At 36.8% G+C, this 18,391-nt stretch overlaps 1 protein-coding gene across 4 annotated transcripts in view; it reads right to left on the bottom strand.

The window, feature by feature from the left end:
• Positions 1 to 8,719: 8,719 nt before the first annotated feature.
• Positions 8,720 to 18,391, bottom strand: part of HNRNPC (heterogeneous nuclear ribonucleoprotein C) — a 52,770-nt gene continuing 43,098 nt past the window's right edge. For 2 of the 4 annotated variants that reach the window (XM_044665281.1, XM_044665283.1), the window contains exons 6-9: positions 10,761 to 10,921; positions 9,985 to 10,098; positions 9,596 to 9,756; positions 8,720 to 9,497 (exon numbers count right to left, since the gene is read on the bottom strand). In XM_044665281.1, coding sequence (XP_044521216.1) covers positions 9,414 to 9,497; positions 9,596 to 9,756; positions 9,985 to 10,098; positions 10,761 to 10,921 — 520 coding nt within the window. In that variant the 3' untranslated portion in view covers positions 8,720 to 9,413. The remainder of the gene's footprint in view (positions 9,498 to 9,595; positions 9,757 to 9,984; positions 10,099 to 10,760; positions 10,922 to 18,391) is intronic. The other 2 variants (XM_044665282.1, XM_044665284.1) reach the window with 1 other exon arrangement.

The following is an 18,391-nucleotide window of genomic DNA, read 5'->3' as shown; positions in this document are numbered from 1 at the left end:
TTTCCAAAGCTTATTTGGGAAGGGAGTCACGCAGTCAGATTACCAACGTTACCTCAGCTGAAGAGCCCAATAATTAATATCAATTAACTCCAGATGGGTCCTGAAGGGATAAAACACTTTCACCTAAAGGATCCTGCCTGGGCAACAGTTATAAAGGAGAAGTGCCATCCTATCCTCTCTCTGTACTCCATCTACATATACATCCAATAGATAGTAGTACCTCCTTGGTTTTTTTTTTTGTTGTTGTTGTTGTTTTTCTACATTTTTAAACCCTTAACTTCTGTGTATTGGCTCCTTGGTGGAAGAGTGGTAAGGGTGGGCAATGGGGGTCAAGTGACTTGCCCAGGGTCACACAGCTGGGAAGTGTCTGAGGCCAGATTTGAACCTAGGACCTCCCGTGTCTCTAGGCCTGGCTCTCAATCCACTGAGCTACCCAGCTCCTACCTCCTTTTAATATAACAGTTTTTGGCGTAGCCAGGCTTTGGACCTGTTGAAACAGCAAGGGATAATGGGGATTGTGAGAATTGTTTTTGTCTTAAGCACATTAGCCATGTTCCTGTATTCCTTCACTCAGGGAGTGATGAGGCTTTGGTTTTGAATTATACCAGAATACCTGATGAAGCTGGTTCAGATATATGACACATATAAATACTTAACTATATCCTGGCAGAGTTTTTGTCCTACCTGCCAGCGGTGGTTGTGGCTTTGGTGACTCTAATACAGACAATTATGGCTATGAAAAAGGTTTATTCTTTAGTTTTTGGCAAAGGAAGATCAGATAAAGATGATGTTATATCCCTTATGAAAGATCAATTAAAAATGATGATAGAGATCAATAGCAAAATTAGACTAGGACAGGAATTGGACAGACATACCATTATGCAACTGAAACTCATAGAAGGCATGTATTTCCCTAAGGATAAAATGACTCCCAAGAAAGTTATGGTTGATATGGGTACACAGACTGAGACTGCAAATGAAAAAGAGACTGGGGTTGCTACACAAACTGAGGAGGGAGCGATGGCATCGGCTACTGTGACGTTGTTTCCCATTGTAGATCAGACTCAGTTTAGGGCTGATGGTGAGGCAGTGAATATGAAGACCTATAAGACCTATAAGGCAATTCGTTGGACATTAATCAAATCTCAAGTATGGTTGTCAATAAATCAAGAATCCGCCAAATTGTACTACCAGTTTACATTTCTCTAGCTTATCTGAAAGTCCCACACAGTTTGTGTAGAAGAGAAATTTGTCTCCTACTAACAGCAAAGTTATATAAACAGGAGTTCCTGATTATGGAACACGTTGTGCTGATTGCACCTCACTCTCAATTGCTATTGGGTCTTCCACGGATATCCCTGCCTGCTTAAAGAAACCTGCCTAGCTATACACGTGGGAAAATCCACAAAAACACCCACATACATCCTAGTTTATCACACCTAGGATAGACAGCCAATTTAATTCTCTGCACACATCTTAAGCACTAGAAAATGAGCTGGCTTAAAACCAAGTGAAGAATGATCTGGATCGTACCTGCAATGGCCAGTACTTTCAATGATCCTAAGGTATTCGGAAGACCAAAACAGACCTGGCGAAGATCTGCCGAAAATGAAACAAAACCAGTCGGAATGACATGGGCCCAGCTGGGGGAAGTTGCCCAGAACAGAGTCCGCTGGCGTGAGATGGTTGCAGCCCTATGCTCCTAGGGAGTCAACAGGAATAATAATAATAATAATAATAATAATAATAATAATAATAATAATAATAATAATAATAATAATAATAATAATAATAATAATGTATTTCCTGACTGATATAAAGTTCATCTATTTACCATCCATACTTTCCTAGTGATGCCAGAAGTTTATAAATTGTGGAGGAACACAATCTCAGAAAAGCAATAATTGCAATGATTGCTGGAAAAGACTGGACATTCACAGACTAAGCAAACATTAATGAGGCTAGATTGTTTGTGAGAAGTAGCATGACATAAATGTTGCATTTTACCTGAAAATTTACTTGAAAAAGTGGCCCGACCATGTAAATTTAGGGATATTTACAGAATCACAAATTTCAGAACTAGAGACCTTAGAGGTTGCTTAATCCAAACACCCAAATTTTGCAAATCAGGAACCTGAGGGACAGACATCTGCATAACTTGGCTAGTCACCCAGATGAGTAGCAAAAACATGCACTGGATTCCAAATCTTGTACTAGGGGATTCACTGTAACATGGTACCTAGACATGTTAAGCTCAGTTCTTTACTCTTTTTTGACAAGGTTAGATTTACCTTAGCACAACCTTTTAAGATTTTTTTCACCCTGGGTGAAAGACTCCAGCATGTTAGGTGGGAATATTTATGGGAGACCCTTGCATAGACATTGCATTAGAGGTGGAATGATGTCCATCCACACTGATAAAGAACTATTTAAGTTAATTTTAACTTGTGGATCCTTTGAAGTTCTGAAGGCTCCAGAAGTCATAGGCTCCCCCTAACCTTGAAAATTTCCCAGAGTATTAGTGATCACTTCCTTTTCTAACTTCACATTTTTTTAATCCTTGCCTTCTGTCTTAGAGCCAATACTGTATATTGGCTCCAAGGCAGAAGAGCCATAAGGGCTAAGCAATGGGGGTCAAGTGACTTGCCCAGAGTCAAAGCTACTCTGAGGTGTCGGAGGTCACATTTGAACCTAGGACCTCCGGTCTCTAGGCCTGGGTCTCAATCCACTGAGCCACCCAGCTGCCCCTGACATTTTTAAATACATTGAAGTTTAAGCTTATTATACCATGGGAAGTAGTTGGTGTGGATGTGTACATCTGAAAATTTTATTGCCTAGTTGCTTTCTAGAGCTTTGATTCTAAATTGACTTTGTCCAGTTTGTAGATTTAATAGAAAAGACAGAAGGTAATAGTTCAGCAATTTTTTGTTCTGACAATCTAAGGAAGATGTCTATACTCCTTCCCGTTTCTCTTCTCCAATTAATCATTAATTTTATGTAGCATTTTCCCACGTCATATTAAGTTCTAGAAATCTGAATCCCTATTTTCTAGCCCTTCCCTCTAAATTTTATTTTTAGTATGTCAACTCAGAAAAGCCCTTGTTCAGTCATATTTGATTCAGAAGTCTATTCCTTTTTCTTTGTGAATGTTATGAATTCCAAATTTTCAAGCCTCCCATCATCATTCAGTCTTTTGGAGTTATTTTTCAGGCTCTGGCCATGAAGTCATCTTTATATTGTGTTCCTAAAATCTATAACACATTTTTGTTATGAACTCAGATATGGTCAACTTTCTCCCAATGTTTTCATCATTCCCACATTACAGAACACATCTTTATTGGTTAGAATTAACTCCAAGGCAAAAACTTTAATAGACTTTAAATAGGATACTCCAGATGTCAAGGTAGCCCAAGTGCCTCACCAAAACTTTGACAGATTCTAGGCCCATTTTGTGACTTTTGTTTAGATGTCCTTCATCTGGTCAAGAGATCTGTAGCACAATCCCAAACTACCTTTGATTTCTCTCTGCTTTTACCGTTTTCACCTGTGGTTACTGAAATTCCAACTAGAATAGCTTAGTATATTACAGTGGAAAAGAAAACTATGTTTAAGTCCCAGCTCCACTTCCTATACAAAATGCCTTCCTCAATTACATCAACTCATGATAGCATCTTTGAGAAGATCATAGACTTTTCCCCTTCGCATGCTCAGCACTTGGCACAGAATTCACCCAGTAACAAATGTTTTCTTTCATTCAGCTGTGGCTGAATAAGTATGTAGCTTCCCACCCTCACACCACCCATTCCACATCCCTGCTCAAGATTTGAAGACTGTTCACCACCCACTCGTACTGAATGTTTCCTCCTCCCTTGGCTTCAGTAACTCCTGAAAGAACTCTGCGTTTTTCTGGCTTTCTAACAACTCCATTATCCCCTTTTGCTGCCTCTTCATTTTTTCTTATCCTATTAAGTTTACATTCGTGTAACACTTTAATGTTCTTAAAGTGGCTTTACCTCACAATTCTGCCTGCCTACCAGGCACCGGCTCTTCTATCTGAAGAAACCTAGACAAATGTTACCTGGTACTAATGAAAGCCAGGTCCTAGGTATGAAGTGATGTGAATGTGGTTGCATACTTCAGAGGGGCAGAGGAGAAAAGGTAACTGGTTTGACACCCCACCCCCCACAAGGTTCTCTAGGGAGGTGATGCTGGTGAATTATGGAAACACGGGCTTCCCTGGGGTCTGCCGTGGCTAAGGCTGACCTATCTCAAAGATAGAAGGAAAGGAAGTCATGGTTCAAAAGATGTGAAGCACCTTCTCAGCACTTTTGACTTCTTCAGCTTCTCCAGCATGTCCTCTCTTCTTTAATAACACCACACATACCATGGCCCCTCTTCCATTAGATTGAGTTCCTTGAGGGCAGACTTTTTCATTTCCACATTCCCCAGCTGCCTGGCAGATATTAGGCAATTAATAAATATTTATTGACTAATTAGAATTCACAATATCTATAGCCAAGAGTAAGTCATTCAAACTCTTTAGGGACTCAATTTAATCAATTGGAAAATGAAGGGAGGCTTGGCCTTGAAGGCCTCCTAAGGTCCCTTTCAGATCTAACTTATCTTGTCATATGGTGCTCTTACCACCTTATTCTGGAAGTTACACACATCCACTGCCATTGCCATGTTTCTTCCATTGTGAGTCCCCATATCACCTTATCTGTCTCTATGACAAATAAAAGACATATATAGTGGTCACCACATAATGATGTTTTGGTCCATTAAAGCCAGTGAGTTAATGGGAGTCGAAAAGGGACAATGGCTAGTACTGGATTTTGGAGTCATGTTCAAAAATGCTGGCTGTGGAACATAACTACTTATGTAACCTCAGACAATTTACTCTCCAGGCTTGTTTGCTCATCTACAGAAGGACCAAGATTCATCTACGGTCCCTTCTGGCTCCCTATGATCCTAAGAATTAAAGAGGGCACTAGTGGACACACACCTTCCAATAGCCACAAGTGTGGAAGGGCAAGTGATGAGATGCTGGGACAAGGGCTTAGTTAGAAAGACACCAATCAGGGCAGAAGCTCCAATAATTTATGGTTTAGGATCCTCCAATAACAAGTTAATACATGATACCAACATAATACACAGCCAGTAACATATCCAATGATTCCATTTACGTCTTTATATTTTCAACTATCTTTTGTTTCCTTATAAACCATGGATCAGCAGAGATGACAAGGTGACAGATACAGAATTATATGGGCAGCATCTTATCACTTTGAACTATTGAAAAAAGGAAAATATACATATATAAAACTACCTTCTTCCATATATTAAGCAATCTCTTCTTACCTCCTATCTTATATAATTTTGAAATGAGATCATTCCCTTTTTTCCATTTCAAACTTGTTAATCTTTCCATTTTTTATAAAGCAATTGTTTTAACCTGATACAAAACCATGGTATCACCAAAACATAAGTAGGGAATCACCAGTAAAAGGACAAATTAATGAACAAAGTGAGATCTATGTTCTTCCAGTTCTAAGCCAGCCCTTTAATAATTGTATGATCTTGGGCAAGTGGGGTACAGGGGAAGCAGAATCTAAAGTAGGCCTTCAGCTGTAAATGTTTGGTTAAGAAAACAACTACTAAATCCCATCCCAGTTATAAAATTATGACTTCTATTTGTCTTTGGGGCAGATATTTCTAAAGGAAGTCATAGTATTTCAATTTAAAGAGCACCACACACACAAAAAAAAAAACCTGAAACCACTCTTCCCTTTCAGTTTCTATTCTTCCTCTACTTTCTCAGTCACACACCCTTTGGGATAATTTGAATCTCTGGCTGCACAAAGCCATCATTTATCCTATCTTTCAAAAGTGGGCCACTTCTATTAACTAACCATTGCCAACAAAATACTGTGTTGCACACTTTCTGGAGATTTTACTAATATGAAATGGATTAAAGAAGAAAAAAGCCCACAGTAATGAATGAATGGAAGGGTGAAAATGCACATTTTAATTTTAATCAGGACACCTGTAGAAAATGTTGAAAACACATGGTGTAGATTTTTACAAGATATTTTTTTTAGAAATGGTGGACCTTTGAATGATCATTATAAGTACTTGGAAACCTTTTTTCTATTATGTTTGTTCCAGATGACATTATAGCAAGAATCTCTGAGATGCAATTCACATGACACTCACTTGAGTCTGACAAACTCCAGGCTCAAATTATTTCCATTTCTTTTGGGAACCGTTCAGGATGAGCATTTCTTTCAATTCAAAAACAATTCACAAAATGTCTACTATGTGCTATTGTGCAAGGCATTTTCTTCTCAAATTCTGAGTAATGAGTTGGGGAATGAGAATACTCCTCTATTCAAAGCACATGCCAGCAAGAGGTTTAATTAAGTTTAAAAGTTCTTTCAAAAAACAAATTATCTGAGAAAATTAAGCTTTAACACAAATTACTTTCATAATCTCCCTCACTCAACTATAGTAAATAAAAAGAAATTATTTTTGACTGGGAAAAGATTAAAACATAAGACACTTTGAAGCAGGGTCAAATTGGGGGGCCTTTTTATGCAAATCAATAATATATAGCAAGGCAGCATAGGGCACTTGCATAGGTAGGAGTCATCCACAAAATTCAAAGACTACTTCCCCGCCTCCAATAACTAACCTGTGGGTCAAGGACAGTCATATCCTTTCAGATATTACTACTTTTGGCTTTGACTTAAGGAAATCTAGTTGAGCCTCTTCTTTCTTCAACCTTACCTTTGGCCTTCACATCAATTTTAAGATAAAAGAGCAGGAAGAGCTAGGCAACTGGGGTTAAGTGACTTGAACAGGATCACACATTATTAAGTGTCTGAGGCCGGATTTGAACCAGGTCCTCCATCTCCAGGCCTGGCTTGCTATCCACTGAAGACACCTAGCTGTCCCCTGGTTAAACTTCTTAAAGCCAATGAAGAAAGAGACCAGTGTAAATTTGAGTGAACTGCCCAAAATCATAACAGATAGACACAAGAGGCCAAATTTGGAGTTAAGACATCAAAAATGACTAATCCATTTACTAGCAGTATATGAGGTGAAATCACTAACCATTTTAAGTCAACTATTATTATTTACTGTCTTATAAAAGCTAGAGCAAGTGACAAGATCCAAAAACGTACCAGTAAGGATTACCCTAGAGTGATCTGTAGACTAACTAGTTGGGTTTTTTGGGAGAAGTAATGACATTAATTTTTTTTTGTTTTTGTTAGACCCTTAACTTTGGTGTATTGTCTCATAGGTGGAAGAGTGTTAAGGGTGGGCAATGGGGGTCAAGTGACTTGCCCAGGGTCACACAGCTGGGAAGTGGCTGAGGTCGGGTTTGAACCTAGGACCTCCCATCTCTAGGCCTGGCTCTCATTCCACTGAGCTACCCAGCTGCCCCCCATTAATTTTAAAATAACAAGAGTAGGTAGTGTAGTTGGTTCAATGGATTGTGAGCCAGATCAAGAAACAGGAGGTCCTACTAGTTCAAATCTGGCCTCAAACACTGCCTGGATATGTGACCCTGAGCAAGTCATGTTGCCTAGCCCTTATATTCTTCTACCTTAGTATACACAGTATTAATTCTAAGACTGAAGATGAAGTTTTAAAAATAAAGATCACAGCTGGTAAACATTTTTTAAACTAAGTATTTGCTAGTAAGAAAGTAACCTAACAAATTACTTTTTATAGGTTTCTCAATGTAAAAATGTGGACCCATAACATTTTAGAAAAGTACACAAAATTAAAAGATGAGATTTATGTTCTTATTGCAAAGTAATGGCCAAAGAAATATTAAGACAGCCTAAATGTGACTTTCCTGTAATCTAATCTTTTAATGAATATTAATAACAAATATTAGGTACCTGTGTTCAAATGCTTGGAGGACTCAAGTATATCTTGACCTCTGCTTTCCCAAAATTATACCATCCCGATTACCAATAGTTGCAAGCATGAAAAAGACAAATGTACATGCAGCCAATCTCCCTCGATTTAACTGGATTTCCTGCAGTTGAGAACATTCTTACCTAGGAAATTTATTCTCCCTACCCATAAACAGACATAGTCCCGTCCCCTAACTTCACTTCTTTTTTCATTTAATTAGTATAGTCCTTTAACAATCAATATCAACTTCTTGGTTCTATGTATTTTCTTCCTAAAGAAATGAATGAGAAACTCATAGTCCTTAAAAGGATTAATGGTATCCTCCCTTTACTATATGATTATTAATAATCTCATTCTAATTTTATTGTCCTATCTCAACTTTTCGTCTTTTGTTTACCAACTGGTATGAAATGTCACTCAAAGAAAAGTGAACTCCTAATATATAAATGGATAAATGGCATGCAGATATCACCTGGAAAAGGATCCACCATCCTGAAAAAATTCCAATGAGGGGGATATATGACCTTTTAAAATTTATTCTACAGAGAACTCCCAATTCTGGGAAAAAGTTGTCTACTTCAAATACAGTCACCTTTTTCTGAAATAGAACTTAAGCAATCAACAACTGGCGTGAATTAAATATGAGGGAATGTCTAAGTGCTGAATCCTTAAGTACTAAATCCTAATAAAAAGACTAAATTCATGGAAATTCAAGAAAGTTCAATAAGCAAACAATTATAAAACAGTAAAAACTTTGTAAAAAAGAAAAACCAGGGGTTAGGGGTCATTTTTTCCTCTTCAAATTCCTGGTTTAATATATATTTTTTATTTTGAGAAAAAGTTTCAAACATCAGGCTGTTTCACATGAATAACCCACAATATCAACTTTAGAAAACAAAGTCTTTAAAAAAAATATGAGCATACACTAATTCCTCTTCTGAATGTACCTCTTTATGCATTTCTACTAACAACTGTCATTCACAAAAAAAAAAAAAAAAAAAAAAAGCTGTTACATTTTTGTAGCCCCACACTGTAATCCTAGGTAGAGAGAAAACAGTCAAAGTTCTCAGGTACAGGGAACTGAATTAAATGAGATTGCCTTTTCACTTCTGGAAGTATCAACCAGTCTCATGTTTGAATTAAACAGAGAACTGGTGCTTACTCCCTGCATAACAAGAGATTCCTTTGGAGACAGCTGATAAAAACCATACATCCTTTTTATTGTTAAGTCATAAAGAGGTATCAAAATTAAAAGAGCAAAATTACAGGATACTTAATGTAACTACTAGGAGAACTGAAGGAAGTGGGAAAGGGACTAGGCGCAGGGCAGAATTAATGAACATGGGAAGGATAAAGTCGGGTACAACAGTGAACATGTGCTGAAAGATACTAAGGGAGAGGATCTGGTGAAAAGTTTGATCAAAGACAAGCGCCTAGATAAAGAAATAATGGGACGAGAGTTCTAAAACCCCAACATGTGCTTAAGAGTCGTCCTCGCCATTGGCGCTGTCTCTGTCATCCTCTCCTTCTTCAGCTTCTTTTTCATCATCCTTGATCAACTCCAGCTACAAAAGAGACAAAAGGACAGAGTTAGAAGCATTCCAGGTGTCCCTAGTACCCCCCCCTTCCACCATATCTTTCTTTCCTTCCCCACAGTTTTCACCTGGTCATCCCCCCGATCTTCATTATCATCATCATCCAGTAGGTCCCCCTCCTCAGCAGAGTCATCTGCACCCCCCTCAGACTCCATCTTCACATTAGTCTCATCTTTCTTCAGGGAGCTGCTGCTCTGCTCCTCTTCTGACTTATCATTCTTCATCTCTACTGGGGATGAGAAGGACAAGTCTGTCTAGGGGGCAAGTAATGTCCACAGGATGTAGACAATCCCCAGCTAATGATCATACAACTGCAGCACGAGTCTAAATCCTCCCACAAAAATTCCCTTCCCAATTTCACAAAGTTTCATAACCCACTACTCCAGCATATACTTTCAACTACCTTTTGTGATGATAATAGTACCCAACAATATATGAGAGGTAGAACACCATTTACCTGTTTGTTTGCTTTGCTCTTTCTCAATTTTTTCCAGGCTCTCCAATAAAGAATCCACTTTCTGTTTTATCTGGGTCAACTCCTTCTTAATTGTCTGAAGATCATCACCTTTCACTATAACCCCAAACAACAAGCCACCAGGTTAGATTAAAAATTTAAAAAAAAAAACAAAAAAAAAAACCTATCTATAAAGCACTCCCATAGGACTTAACAACTAAACACCAGACCACCATCAGGTAAAACCTGAACTGGGTTCAATGAACTTGGGAGAACAAGTTAAATTCTACAGTATGCTTCCTAATATCTGGCAGCAACACTCTATCACCTTTATTCCATTTTAAGGACTCCTTTGCCCTCTATTTTGTTCCCAAAATATTATCAGCTATAGAACTTCAAAAAATAATAAAAGCAAAAAAACTTTTCCTAAAACAGCTAGAAAAATTATTTTCCTATACTCAAAAAGGGGGGGGGAGAGGTTTTTTGATGTTAAATTGAACTGTCACCTCTCAAGGAGAAAACTATGGCTGGATTAGTTGTATTATTCCATACCAATATCTGGTCCAACTCAACCAATCCAACTTTAGAGTCTATAAGGATGTAGAATAAATTAATGAGTGAGGAGGGCAGATGAAAAGTGTATGAAATTACTAATATTGCCACTTACTGCACAATGATGCTCCGCCCCCTCATATTCTTATCTACTTCTAACAAAATCCCTCTTCCTTAAGAGATTGAAAATTAAGAAAACTACAGTTAACTGCAATTATAAAACATACATTTGCCAGATTTGGATGAAGAGCCCCGCTGCCCACTCTTGGAATTAAAGCCACTTTTGCCTCTGCGGGAAGTGTTTCCTGACACACGTTGGCGTTTTGAGGGCACCACTGCCCGAGCAATGGGAGGAGGTGGTGGTACACGTGCTGGGTAGCTGTACATCCTAAAAGAAAAATGTATTATAAATTTCTTTAGATAAGAAAAAAAATCTGCAACAGAATATGTTAAGACCTAAATAGAAAACCATCTTACCTAACCTATATAAAAAATATATGTACTGTACCTCATTCATGATTTTCTGGGGTTTTTGAAACATTTTTCTTCTCCAAGCTCAAGAAAAATGAGGTGTCAATAAAGAAATATTCATTTTTTATTAGTCGATGAAAATACAACTCATAAACAAGGTGTAATTGCAAATCCAAATTGGCTAGAACTTTATTTTCTAAAATATTTTTTCATTATGGCCAAAATGAAAGCTAATCTTGGGCATTTTCCTTAAAATTAAATAAAAAAAAAAGGGGGGGGGGCAGCTAGATGCCTCGGTGGATAGTCAGACCTGGAGATAAGAGGTCTTGGGTTTAAATCTGGCCTCAAACTTCCTAGCTTTGTGATCTCCTGATCATGTCACCTAACCTCAATTGCCTAGCCCTTAACCATTCTTCTGCCTTGGAAATAATACTTGGTATCAATTCTAAGACTGAAGGTATGGGCTTAAAAAAGAAATGTAAAAAATTACAAACAGCAAAATATAGCTAACATTACTTAAGTGAACAGCCTTCTGTCCTAAAGAGGCGGCAACAATTCATCAAATATAAAATGCCCACCACCTGCAATTATAAAATCTTAACTAATTCTTTCGCTAGCGTCTTATTTATAAATTCTAATCATAAAAAATTTTGCAAGACTTCTATAACAATAAGTATTTGCCTTAAAACTCATCTAATGTAAATTGCTCTGCTACAAGATACATTTAACTTCTGATCCCCATTTTCTCTATGCAGGTAATTAACAGCACATAAAGCACTGGATCCAGTTATTAAGTACTGAGTTCAAATCTTGCCCCAGATTTACTAGCTCTGTAGCCCCAAGCATACATATCAAAGTAGTCTGTTTGCCTCGATTTTATCAACTGTGAAATAGATTAAAATAGTACCCATATATGTCAAAGGGTTGTTGTGAGGATCAAATAAAGATATTTGGGCTTTTGTTGGGGTTTCCCCCCTCAAAAAAAATTTAAAAAGCATGGCACATTAAAGGCTTATTTCCTTCCCATTTCTCATGTTAAATGGAGTTAATACTACTTGCATTATCTACTGCATATTGAGTGGCTGATGAAAACTCTTAATAAAAAAAGAAACATTTTATAAATACGAGCTTTCATTTGCTGCAGATACACATCTCTATTTTAGAGATTTTATTTCCCTGATGACAAATATTTATAGCTTGCAAATGGAAAGGAGGGAAAAGGGCAAAGGAAAAGTGGGTTAAAATAACTTGATATAATTTCTGAAGAATTATTAAAAGTAAATATGCCTGTTGGGGACAGCTGGGTGCCTCAGTGGATTGAAAGCCAGGCCCAGAAAGGGGAGGTCTTGGGTTCAAATCTGACCTCAGACCCTTCCTAGCTGTGTGACCCTAGGCAAGTCACTTGACTCCCATTGTCTAGCCCTTACTACTCTCTTCAGCCTTGGAACCAATACAAAGTATATATTCTAAGGTAGAAAGTAAGGTTTAAAAATAAAATGGTTTTTAATGAACAACTTTACCTTTTTAAATGCATGTCCTCCATAGCCTCAGATATTCCCTTCAAGAAAAGTTCAAGCACTATCTTCTGCCTTTCCTGATCTTCCTAAATGCTAATTTAATACTTTGCATATTCATTTCTTAACTTCTGTGTATTGGCTCATAGGTGGAAGAGTGGTATGGGTGGGCAATGGGGGTCAAGTGACTTGCCCAGGGTCACACAGCTGGGAAGTGTCTGAGGCAGGATTTGAACCTAGGACCTCCTGTCTCTAGGCCTGACTCTCAATCCACTGAGCTACCTCGCTGCCCCTGCATATGTTTATTTTTAACTTGTTGCACTGTATGTCTCCCTCATTAGAATGTAAACTCTTTATGAGTAGATTGTTTCATTCACTGTACTTGTATCCTCAATATGAGAAAGCAGTTAATACATATGAAGTGATCTTTTTTACTTCTTTACAGAACACTTTGTAATTGAATATATACAAATGTTTTATGTACTTTGGTAAAAATTCCCTAATACTTTATCCATTTTGAAGTTGCTTGAAATAAGATTTCCCTAATTATTGCTTCTTCACTTTGCTGTTATATAGAATACTCTATTTTTAATGGTATTTTGTATCCTATAACTTTCTGAAAACTATCATCTCAATCAAATAATATTTTTGCTGATTCTCTAGATTTTCTAAGTAAACCTTGTTGTTATCAGTAACCGGAGGCTGTTTTATCTCTTCTTTTCCTATCTTTATGCTACTAATTTCTTCCTCTAATCTTAAAACTACTGCCAGCTTTCCTAAAATTATATCAAATAATGAAAAGGGAGCATTCCTATTTATTCCTATATTCAATAGGAAAACAAATTCCTCATTGCATATAATCTTATTTTTAATTTCAGGATATTAAAAAAGGTACCCCTATGCTATGCTTTTAGAGGTATTAGCATAAACAAGTGTTGTACTTTGTCAAAGTCTTTTAGAAGAAAAAGTGAAATATTTAAATAATCATGGTTTTGGATGTCTTTGTTTTTAATGATGAATTGCTCATTGTTTTCCTACTGTTAAACTATTCTTTGGTGTTTTGTAAAAGGTGAGACTCATAATGGGAGTGGGGTATGCATTCAAAAATAAATGTGATATGAGAACATAAAATCCATCATTATGTGGGACTTGATAACATTAGGGAATAGAGAGAAGGTGAGAGAATAGGTAATTATGCACAAGGACTTAGTGTGCCTTTAACATGTTAAAATTAGTTGTACTTGGCAAAAATTCAAACACAGGCAAAATGGGCTCATAACTGATTGGGTTATAAACCAGTCAATTTGATTTCACTTTTCCTATGAGCAAAAGCCAAGCTCATAGTCTCCAAATGATATGGAGAACAGAAGAGAAATTGGCCTTTTTTAAAAACTTCAACTTTTAGTTTACATGAATAAGATGCAGCACTAGATATTTTGTCTAGTCTCTGCTAACTTTTTAAAAGTTCTTCATGAAGAACACTAAAAAGTGGAACAATGTGCCATAAAGTAGAATAATTACAACTAAATACACAAAATGATAGAACCTTCTTCAAGGTATAAAACTTAGAAAATAGTAATGAATGACATTAAACTTTAAAACTCTTATTTAGCACCCCTCCCACAAGACAATTTTCCCCCCTCCTACTACACAAAGTATCTTCAGAATGTGCATCTCGAACTAATTTTGGCCAGCCATGAAGGGAAATCCCAGAGAGGCAATCTGGTCCCAGTCTACACAGTAACAGAATCCAAAACCAGCTAAAACACCAATTTCCTAAAGAGAGAAAGCTGAAGCAATTCTGCAATTTTTCATGGAGGAAATGGACAATAAAAGGTTAAAAGTCAAAGGGATAAGTGAGGGAAATAAAAGGGAGAAAAGAGAATGAAAACCTAAAATATAACAGAGATCCTAAAACTAATACTAGATTAAAAGTTCAATTAAATATTATAATGCAAAGAAAAGGGCACCATTCCCTGATGAAACAAAAAGAATCCCGGGAATCCCAAGAATTGAAGGAATTTAGACAATTGAGAAAGGAAATCTATACAATAAAGAAACAAAAGGGCAGAAGGAAGGTATAAGTTTTCAAAGTTAAAACCCTCAGCAGTAACTTGCACACCAAATGCAAGAAAATAATTAACAAAAACTTCTGAATACCAAAAAAAAAAGCATGAATCAAGAATCCAGATTCTGTCTCCATAAAGTCTTGCATTTCAAACTACAAAACACATGGTAACTAAAGTAGACAATTCCAATGAGAAATAAATTCTCCAAGTGGGACTTGAAAACTTTAGAATAAAAAGAAAATTCAAGGATTATTTCAGAGTCACTTGAAATGGAAGGGAATAGAATTAAATATTCCAAAAAGCAAAGACATTCAATGTGCAAATCAAAAGAGCATAATGAGCAAAAAAGATGGGACATTCCAAGAGACTAAGGTATGAGTAAAAAAAAACAAAACAAAACAAAAAAAAACAGCATTTTCAATTTGTAACTATCCTAAATAAACAAGAAGTTTGCTGGCAAAAAATACTTCATTACAGATGGATCTTAGCCAGAAATTTATTGATAAAGAAGGGAATAAATAGGATAATTGTGAACTTTTACTTATAAAGAGAAGACAATGATGGCAATCAGAAACAGATTACTGCAACTAAAAGTCATCTTCAACAAGGCTGACTTGGTGATCAACATAAATTAGGTAAAGAAATGGGGAAGACTATATAACTAAACACTAGGTATAGTTTAGGCACCTACCAAATACCTAGGAAGACTGACATGACATGCTATTTAAAATTATGTTATCAGAAATAAGCTATATAGTCTCTGAACTGATAAAACAAATTCTCAAATTAGACTTCAAATTATCTAAGTCATCTAATAAAACTATAAATAAGCTATTACCATAGTTCATACTCATGGGGTACCAAGTGCCAAGACATCTCTGATACTTAAGAACATTTTACTTGTACTCATCACAAATATTCAAATCTCGAAGCAATATGAATTTTAAATATCAAACTGCCCAAACTTGAATGAGCCTACAGAATTTAAACTTATATTCCAATAAAATTTATTTTGTTGATTTGTAGTACAATTTATTACCATAACACCCTAACTCATTTCTCACTCATACAGCAGACAGGCAGACACAGACACAAACAGACACACGTGCACAGGCACACTTCTTAAAAATACTGGGAACATAAAGAATTAGAAATCCTCCCCTTCCTTGATACTTCCAGAGTCAATAGGAAAGAAAGGAAGATATGCAAATAGGTATAAGATAAATACAAAGTAGATGAAAGTTAAAAAAAACTTTTTTTCAAGCTCTTACCTTTTGTCATAGTATCAATTCTAAGACAAAAGAGTAGCAAGGGCTAGGCAATCAGGGTTAATTTATTTGCCATGGGACACACATCTAGACGTGTCTGAGTCCAGATTTGAAACCAGGTATTCCCGATTCCAGGTTTGGTGCTTTTATCCACTGTACTAAATTTGAAAGGACAAACACAGCAAAGGCACTGAAATGGGAAAGTTCATATTAGTCCTAGAGATATCAATTGGGAGATGACGAGTTGTGACATAATCAGATCTATGCTTCTTGAAAATCACCCCAGCAGAAGAATGGAGATTGGAGTGAAGACAGTCTTTGGTCAGGAAAACCAATTAGGTTATGGCAATAGGTCCAAAAACTGTATTATTTTTATCTTTTTTAAACCCTTACCATTCGTCTTAGAATCAATACTGTGTACAGTATTGGTTCCCAGGCAGAAGAGTGGTAAGGGCTAGGCAGTGGGGGTTAAGTGACTTGCCCAGGATCACGCAGCTGGGAAATGTCAGAGGCCAGATTTGAAGCCAGGCCCTCCTATCTCTAGGCCTGGCTCTCGATACACTGAGCCACGCAGTTGACCTCTATGTTAATCCATTTTAAATTGTGCATTTCAAAAAGGTAGAATATTAATATTTCTTACTCTTCTTTTGTTCAAGGAAAGAGGTGTTGAGGGTCTAAACTGGGCTCCCATTTATTCTAGTACTGAAAAGGTAACCTTTATTTTGACAATGCAAAATAACAAAGTTGGTCAACGGTCAAAAACCCATTTCTATCTGAAACCCTCCCCAAAAATACAATGATATAACAGTTATTAATCATAATAAGAAAAAATAGCTTAATAGAATGCATACTTATCCTCTAGAGTCAGACCAGTAACAATTCTGGGATGAATCTGAGAACTCCTGTTTGTTGCTAAAAATGACATGAAACTATCTGATATCTTTTAGTGTTTTATAATTTGACTTTTATAAAGGTTCTAGTTTAAAAAAATTTTTTTCAACAAAGTAAACAGGTTGGACTCTTTTAAGTAAAAAAGGAAAAATTCCAAAGAATGGAAAAGGATCAACAATATTATAACTCAATCATATCCAATTAGGGACCAAACATTACTCTTTCCACGTTCACTATCTCTTTTAAGTCTTTTTTTTCCATCCATATAGCCAACAGCACAGACCTTAGCAGTTCTAAATAAATCTAATTGAACTCCCCAGCAAAAATGATTTTCCTAAAGCTTTAAATGTCCTCACACCCTATAACCCACTCTTAATAATAGAAGTCCTCTATCACCTCTAGGACCCAATAATTTGTTGTGGCATTTAAAACCCTTCACAAACAGGTCCCTTTCTACTTTTCCAGTCTTTTTATTCTCTTCAACCTTACTAATTCTATAATCCTGCCACACTGGACTGGTTGTTATACATGATAGGAAAATATTTTCCATCTCCATGCCCTGATGCTCAACAGCTTGTCCTCTGTGCCTAGAATGCTCTTCCTTCCTTAACATCAATGTTAAGAAATCCTGGCTTCCATATCAAGACTCAGCTAAGTACCAACTTCCAAACAAGGCCTTTCCACGTCCCCTCCCCAAACTCTAGAACTTTCCTCTCTACAATAATATTTCAGGGGCAGCTGGGTAGCTCAGTGGATTGAGAGTCAGGTCTAGAGACCGGAGGTACTAGGTTCAAAATCCGGCCTCAGACACTTCCCAGCTATGTGACCCTGGGCAAGTCACTTGACCCACATTGCCCACACTTACCACTCTTCTACCTAGGAGCCAATACACAGAAGTTAAGGGTTTAAAAAAATAAATAAAATAAAAAATAAAATAATATTTCATCTACCCTCTCTATATTTTAAAGCATAAAGTCTGGCACACAGTAAAAGTTTAATAAATAAAAGCCATGTCTGATTGATTTAAGATATCAACTGTCAACACACACACACTCCCTCCCTCTCTCCAAGAATGCCACAAAAGTATACTTGATAAATCTATTAAAAGGGGGAGGGAAAATTTTTATTAAGTTTCTTTATATAAGAGAACATGCTCCATCTTTTTATTAGTGGAAGGAGCTAACTAGGGTATAAAGAATATAAGATACTAAAAGTTTCTTTTTTTTTTTAAACCCTTAACTTCTGTGTATTGGCTCCTAGGTGGAACAGTGGGGTAAGGGTGGGCAATGGGAGTCAAGTGACTTGCCCAGGATCACACAGCTGGGAAGTGTCTGAGGCCAGATTTGAACCTAGGACCTCCTGTCTCTAGGCCTGACTCTCAATCCACTGAGCTACCCAGCTGCCCCCTCTACGTTTCTTGATTAAAGCAAAATAACCTCATGGATTTCCAAACAGGATGTCTCCTAAACACATGATGTTTTCCCACAAACTTCTGATTATTGAAATGGAGAAGTACTAATCATTGTTTATCAATTTCATGAAAATATCTTCTGGTTCAGAATCAAATTCCCCATAGAAAGTATCTATGAAGGTCAAAATCATCTCATTGAGATCCACACTACCTAATAAAAAAGCCCAACAAATC

Source organism: Gracilinanus agilis, chromosome 2 (genome assembly GCF_016433145.1).
Source record: "Gracilinanus agilis isolate LMUSP501 chromosome 2, AgileGrace, whole genome shotgun sequence".
Lineage (NCBI taxonomy): Eukaryota > Metazoa > Chordata > Mammalia > Didelphimorphia > Didelphidae > Gracilinanus > Gracilinanus agilis.
The sequence above is the reverse complement of the archived record's forward strand: the minus strand, read 5'-3'. Positions and strand labels throughout refer to the sequence as shown.